At 44.2% G+C, this 7,213-nt stretch overlaps 1 protein-coding gene across 1 annotated transcript; it reads right to left on the bottom strand.

The window, feature by feature from the left end:
- Nucleotides 1–4,393: 4,393 nt before the first annotated feature.
- Nucleotides 4,394–4,846, bottom strand: LOC121865277. The gene has a single exon (XM_042364632.1). It carries the CDS (start codon nucleotides 4,844–4,846, stop codon nucleotides 4,394–4,396), a length of 453 nt encoding a protein of 150 aa, XP_042220566.1.
- Nucleotides 4,847–7,213: the final 2,367 nt, after the last annotated feature.

Raw genomic sequence — 7,213 nt, forward strand, 5'->3', positions numbered from 1 at the left:
CACGGAAGAGTGCTGTTACCGGAGAAATGCGTCATTGTTGGGGTTGTTTTCAGGTTGGAGACACCCGCTTGTCCTGTTATTATCTGTACAATGCGAAACGCCTTCATCCGACTGGGTTCTCATAAAGGACCTGAAGAGGTCAGATCATCTGCCTCGGGAGGATGTCGATGTGCCTGAGTGGAAGAAGCAACAAAAGTACAGCAATAGCAGGAGGCGATTTAACACCATTACCCTGCATCCGTGTCTTCGTGCATTTGACCTGTTCTCGAGTGATTGACGGACAGCGGCCACAACGTGAGGGGAAGACAATTCAAACTGTCGAAGTAAGTGAAGCCCGCCAAGGCCCTCTGAACCACGCCGCGTACCACCTTCTGGTACAGGTACGATGGAAACGCAGGGGAGTTGCGGTATGAAGCGCAGGAAATAAGGATCCCAGCCATTAGAGGACAGGGGAGCCGTGGTAGTCACGACGTTAGTGATGAAGTATACCTTCAAGGCCGATGACGTGGCCAGGCCCAGCAAGGAAGTCGCCCCGACGCATACAGGTTTTTTCTCCGAGCTCGAGCAGAATTTTGATGATTTGAGCCATCGTTATTATACAAGAAGATATAATACCAACCAAATTGCTGGAGTAACTGGTATTTGTGATGGTAAATAATGTGCAGAGGTTAATAGGGCGGTTATGTTGAGATTAGATTAGGTTAAGCCAGGTTAGATTAGGGCGGGTTAGGGCGGCATTTACACACCGTCACTCCTCGGTCAGAACTCAATTTCGTTGAACCACTTGACAGATACATCACTAATATGTAATATGGAACATTAATTATCTCTACTGGGGAGTTGGTCTGATTGATATATTTTGGTGAAAGGTTTGTTTGGTAAGAGTCGAAGCGTGATTAATGCGATAGTGGTAAGAGGGAGCGCTTTGTAGAGTGTCTGTGTTAGTGAGAGGAGGGGGAGTGGTGGAGAGGAGGGAGAGGGGTGAGGGAGGGAGGGGGTGAGGAGGGGGTGAGGAGGTGGGGGTGGGAGGTGGGAGGTTGAGGGAGGAGGTGGGAGGGTGGGAGGTGGGAGGTGAGGGAGGTGGGAGGTGAGGAGGCAGGAGTGGGAGGGAGGGAGGGGGGAGTGAGAGGGGTGAGGGAGGGAGTGAGACATGGAGGTATTACATGTGGGTTGTTCATTATCATACTCAAAAGTGCTGATCCATCTTATTCTACTAAGTCCTCCCTTCCTACTTCTTCTCTCCCCCTCACCTTCCTTCTCCCTCCTTATCTGCCCTCATTACCTTCCCTCCCCCACCCCCTACCTTCCCTCTCACTCTGCTCTCCCAACTGCCAGACACCTCCATGCTCCTTCCCGTCCCTTCCCCTGCCAAACACCTCCCCAGCGTCCCCCTACCTCACACTCCCTCTCCTGTGCTGAACATATCACGCCCTCTCAACCACACGCTGCAACCAAAGACATTACGTGTGTGTGTGTGTGTGTGTGTGTGTGTGTGTGGTCCTGAGATGCCGCCAGGTATTGCCAGGTACAAGCAATACAATCTAGAGTTGATTTAGTCGAAATTTAGACTGATTTTATATTGCTTCTGAGCTGCTGGTCGTGTGTTTTGTTTATATCTTGGAGTTTAGACACACACAGACAGACACACAGACACACACTACACTAATCCTCTTATGTAAAATTTCTAACCCATATATTACATTAAAAGTCGTCGTCCATACAGGCTCTGCTGCAACAATAAATTCCCTAAACAGTAGTACTGAAAATTTGTCGCCTCGTTTACACCGCGATTGTCATGAACACAAATCCTTTTACACAGGTTTTAACCCCTCGTACCTGCACACCTGAACCCCTTTTATATAGTGTATCATTCACATATACACAAAGGGAGTAAAGCTCTCTCCATACAAGGGGGTTTAATCCTTTATTCTCACGTTCCCCTTGTTGAATCAGCTAGACTGTTGTGGTGGTGACGGGTAGGTGGTGTTGACTCGGGGTAGTGGTGATAGTGGAGGTGGTGGTGCATGGTGGTAGTGGTGGTAGTGGAGGTGGTGATGGGGTATGGTAGTGGTGATAGTGGAGGTGGTGGTGCATGGTGGTAGTGGAGATGTTGGTGATGGTGCATGGTGGTAGTGGAGATGTTGGTGATGGTGCATGGTGGTAGTGGAGGTGGTGGTGGGGGTGGTAGTGGAGGTGTTGGTGGGGGTGGTAGTGGAGGTGGTGGTGGGGGTGGTAGTGGAGGTGGTGGTGCATGATGGTGTTGGTGGAAGGACCAGTTTTTGAGTAGTTAAGGAAGGTAGGAGCTGTCGGTGGTATGACAGATGGGTCTAGTGAGGACAGTGGGGGACACGCCCTTCTACCACTACCACCACCACCACTACCACCACACCACTACCACCACCACCACTACCACCACACCACCTCTACCACTGCATATTGACACTCTGAAGTGGTAATTTTAAATCTCTATTATTATTATTATTATTATTATTATTATTATTATTATTATTATTATTATTATCATCATCATCATCATCATCATCATCATCATCATCATCATCATCATCATCATCATCATCATCATCATCATCATCATCATCATTATTATTATTTATATATTATTATTATTATTATTATTATTTTTTTTTTTTTTATTATCTTACACACACACACACACACACTGAACACGAGAGTATTTTGCTGCCTGTCATCCAACATACGCCAACTGTCTTAGGACATTCTTTTCACTATTCCTCTTACCTCATCCCCAGCTCTTCCCTTCCCGGGTTATTCCCACCACCAGCTCTCCCCACCACCAGTTCTCCCTACCACCAGCTCTTCCCAACACCAGCTCTCCCCACCACCAGCTCTCCCCACCACCAGCTCTCCCCACCACCAGCTCTTCCCAACACCAGCTCTCCCCACCACCAGCTCTCCCCACCACCAGCCCTCCCCTGAAACAGAAGAAGCGTGACCTAAGGATGTTGCTGTGTACCATGAAGAGACCAAAATCCCTAGTGTAACCGCCATGTCCACAGTAATTACGTGACTTATTGAGCTCAAACCACGACATATCTTGTAGATTTTGCTTAATATTGGAGGAGTTGCTTGTGTGATGGCGGGGTTGGTGCTCCAGGGAAGGTAGTGGGTGTTGTTGATAGTGATACATATTTAACTTGTTGATGCAGAAGTGACAACTATTGAGGCACCTAGTCACTGGGATAATATTTTTTTTAGTGGTTGGAATTTTTGTTGTTGTTGTTTTTAACTTCAGTAGTGATGTTAGTGGGTTTGTGGACGTGTGATAGTAGCCACATTAACAAGGAGGTTTGTTAAGTGTCAACAAATTGATGGGAGAGTTGTTGATGAGTTTGGATTTTTTTTCCTATTAATGGGAGTCATAGTCATCATGCTTAAATTGGCTCCCTTGGTGTACTTAAGTGAAAAGGTTAACCATAAGTAAATGTTAACGTGAAATTTTTGTCTTAGTTTTCCAAAAGTGAAGAACCTCATAAAACCTTCCACTTAAATTATAGATTAAAAATACGAACAACCTTCATGCCATATTAAGAAGAAAATATAGTGTCAATAACAAGTAATTTACAACAGAGAAATATTCCCACGAACAATAATAAGACAGCTCAGGAACTAATTAACTCTGATCTGTGCTATACTTAAGCTTTTCTACAACTTAACAAAAAACATAAATTTTATTAGAATTTCAAGAACTAATTTCAAAGGAATATATAACACCTCTGCCCCCTCCCCCCTGCGGGACATTAATCACCACACGTCGAGGAACACTTGAAGTTAACCATAATAGACCTTATAGGAAAAACCGATGATGGAGGCATTAACATGATAAACCACTCTCTTGGTCTTCCACTGCTAACACTATATTGCTACAAGTTACGGACAGGTCTTCAGTCAATGATGATATCCAACAAATTGAATGAAATTCCGAAATTTTTATTAATTTCTAAAAGTTGTTGTTTCATATCAGAAGTTAGTGAACTGTGTTTTAAGCTCCAGCTGCTGAAGTACCTAAATTCGCTTAAACAAAACCAACAGTAAATTTGAACCTTAGTGTGCGTGCGTGCGTGCGTGCGTGCGTGCGTGCGTGCGTGCGTGCGTGCGTGCGTGCGTGCGTCTTAAGTATCGACTCTCACGGTGTTTTCTTCCGTAAACACACTTGGATATATCTGTGTCCACCTTTACTGTAGATGCATCTTATTCACAGACTTAGGTATGAAACACGCCTTGGTCACAACATACTATGCCCCACGATGGGAAACATAAACTGTGCAATACCAGAAAGTCTACGTACTCTTCCCGCCAGAGTTCACTATAACGGAGTCGTCTCGATGGCGGAGTGTCTGGGACCTTTTGTGTTTTATGTCACTGTGTAGTCTTGTGTGGGTCTTCTTGTGTTCCGTGTCACTGTATAGTCTTTTGTGGGAGCTCTTGTGTTCCTTGTCACTGTGTAGTCTTGTGTGGGTCTTCTTGTGTTCCGTGTCACTGCATAGTCTTTTGTGGGAGCTCTTGTGTTCCTTATCACTGTGTAGTCTTGTGTGAGTCTTCTTGTGTTCCTTATCACTGTGTAGTCTTGTGTGAGTCTTCTTGTGTTCCTTGTCACTGTATAGTCTCGTGTGAGTCTTGTTGTATTCCTTGTCACTGTGTAGTCTTGTGTGGCTCCTCTTGAGTTCCTTGTCACTCTGTAGTCTTGTGTGAACTTTTTGTGTTCCTTGTCATTGCGTAGTCTAGTGTTCCTTGTCACTGTGTAGTCTTGTGTGGGTCCTCTTGTGTTCTTACCAGTTTCTAGTCTCCCTACTGTAGCCTGGTACATTTGGGCTTCACTAAATATATTTGATGGTTGTCTGTTTCATCAGTAGCACGAGAGGACCTTTTCAAGATAGTTTGTCTGTTGCTCAATACTGTACATATATATATATACATCACCAACACACTGTTACGAACCCCTCCACCCAGCACTACGAACCACGCCATCTATTGTCCTGATCTACCTACCCAGCACCACGAGCAACGCCATCTAGGGACGAGACACGAGTATGACTCGTCTTAGTTACCACTCCGGGGTTTCTCTTCTCCATATCCTGGTTGTTGCGTCACCTCCTCAAAGTCTTCTTTGTCAGCTCCAATTCGAGGAGAGAGGACTTGGCTCTGGGAAGTGACCACAGGATCATCTATCCTCTAAACCTACGGTGCAGTGACTACCTACCGTCTTCTACAATACTCAGCCTTACTCGTCAGCCATCTCAGCTCCTCACTTAAGTACTTGTATCTTGTATTGCCTCCCCCACGTCCACTTGCTTCAAAATTGTTTATGTTGTATTAATATGTATATACTGTTAATGTTTAGGTTAAGTTTGGTTAAGGGTAATTTATAAGCTGAATATTTTGTTTAGGGATTTATGGTACTCTATTATACACAACGAAAACTCGCATCCTTTGTCTACCCTTTTATAGTCCGATTGTCTTTGTTTGTTTTTTTTTGTTACCTGTTGGGATCTGGGTAGACGTATAACTATATTCTAAATCCCCAACTCGTAACAAATGGCGACCGTGACAGGATACGACCTTAAGTACCATATTCCTTCCTCCCTTGTTACTCAGTGTTAATTATTCCTCCCAGTCACTTCTGTTCACAATTGCTTTACGGTAGTTTAAAGTTTCCTTCATATGTGTGTGCATATATTGGTATTATCGTACAGTAAGAGTGACAGCCGTAGGATATTAGGTTCCAAGTGTCATAAGGCTTACCTGTTATTACACGTGGCAGTCGTGTAGTATGTCTTATCGAGTGTAGGGAAGAATCCGGATCTGTTTAATGCCGTACCCTCACTCCAGAGTAGGCTGTTCCATAGTCACTAGTTTAGGGTGAAGTGATATCTTGGGACGCCCCGCTCTACCAGGACCCCATAATTATAAAGCCTCAATTATTGTTCTTCTCATTATCTCATTCAGGGTCAATCAAGTAACTCAAGGGTTGTTAATCCGGATCTTTATATTAATGCCGTAATACGCCCTTCCTCTTTCAAGTATCTCAGGGTTGTTAATCCGGATCTTTATATTAATGCCGTAATACGCCCTTCCTCTTTAAAGTATCTCAGGGTTGTTAATCCGGATCTTTATATTAACGCCGTAATACGCCCTTCCTCTTTCAAGTATCTCAGGGTTGTTAATCCGGATCTTTATATAAAATGCCGTAATACGCCCTTCCCCTTTCAGAAATATCTTGGGTTATTAATCCGGATCTTTATATTAATGCCGTAATACGCCCTTCCTCTTTAAGCTCTCTAAGAGTTTGTTAATCCGGATCTTTATATAAATGCGTATCATGCTTCCTCTTTCAAGTATCTCAGGGTTAAGTTGATCTTATACACGCCGCATTTCTTCCCCTTTCAAGTCTCTATCCTTATTCAAGGATCTTCTCAGAACAATATTCAGAAGTGTAATTTCCTAGGTATAACTTCTGGTAGTCCTGGAGGAGTGGAAGAGCAAGATACCATTTCACATTTTGAAGCATGTGGAGGAGCGTGGAGAGGTTAATTTAGGACGTGCGGCTGAGCTGGCTGATGTGTACGCCTTGCTGGTGGAGTCACTGTGCCGTAGGGAACGTGGTACTTCCCGACATGTTAGGTCCTCCTCTGATGATAACCTTGGGGACGTGAGTGGTAGGTCGAAAGGTCCCACACCTACCACCCCTGATGCAACCAAGTTTACTTGTTCTTACTGTAAAAACCCAGGCCATACGATCCAGTCTTGTAAACACCCAAAGTGTCGAATTGCTAAAAGTAGTTCCCTGGATCCCAAATTCAAACCAATAGCAACCACCAATGTGGAAAGGCCCCATCAGGATCTCTTCTCTTCATTCACCTATGAGGGAAAAATTTCAATCATAGAGGGGTCTCGTTCTTTCCCTATTCGTATACTACGTGATACGGGTGCAGCACAATCTATCCTCCTGTTTAACGTCATTCCTGATATATCTACTGCATTTACTAATGAGAGTGTTCTAATTTCAGATCTTTCATCCCATTCTTCCTATCTCACAGCACCCATGTCCTCTTGATTACTGGGAAGTGCAAATAGCTATAAGGAAAGACCCAATGCCTGTGTGCAAGTATCTTATTTATTATTGGGTAATGACTTCAGAGAGATCTAGTGGTTCCTAACATAAATATACTGATTC

Source organism: Homarus americanus, unplaced genomic scaffold (assembly GCF_018991925.1).
Source record: "Homarus americanus isolate GMGI-L3 unplaced genomic scaffold, GMGI_Hamer_2.0 scaffold35742, whole genome shotgun sequence".
Lineage (NCBI taxonomy): Eukaryota > Metazoa > Arthropoda > Malacostraca > Decapoda > Nephropidae > Homarus > Homarus americanus.

Coding starts and splice junctions, on each gene's coding strand:
- LOC121865277 (XM_042364632.1), bottom strand. CDS start 4,846: ATGTACCAGGCTACAGTAGGGAGACTAGAAACTGGTAAGAACACAAGA.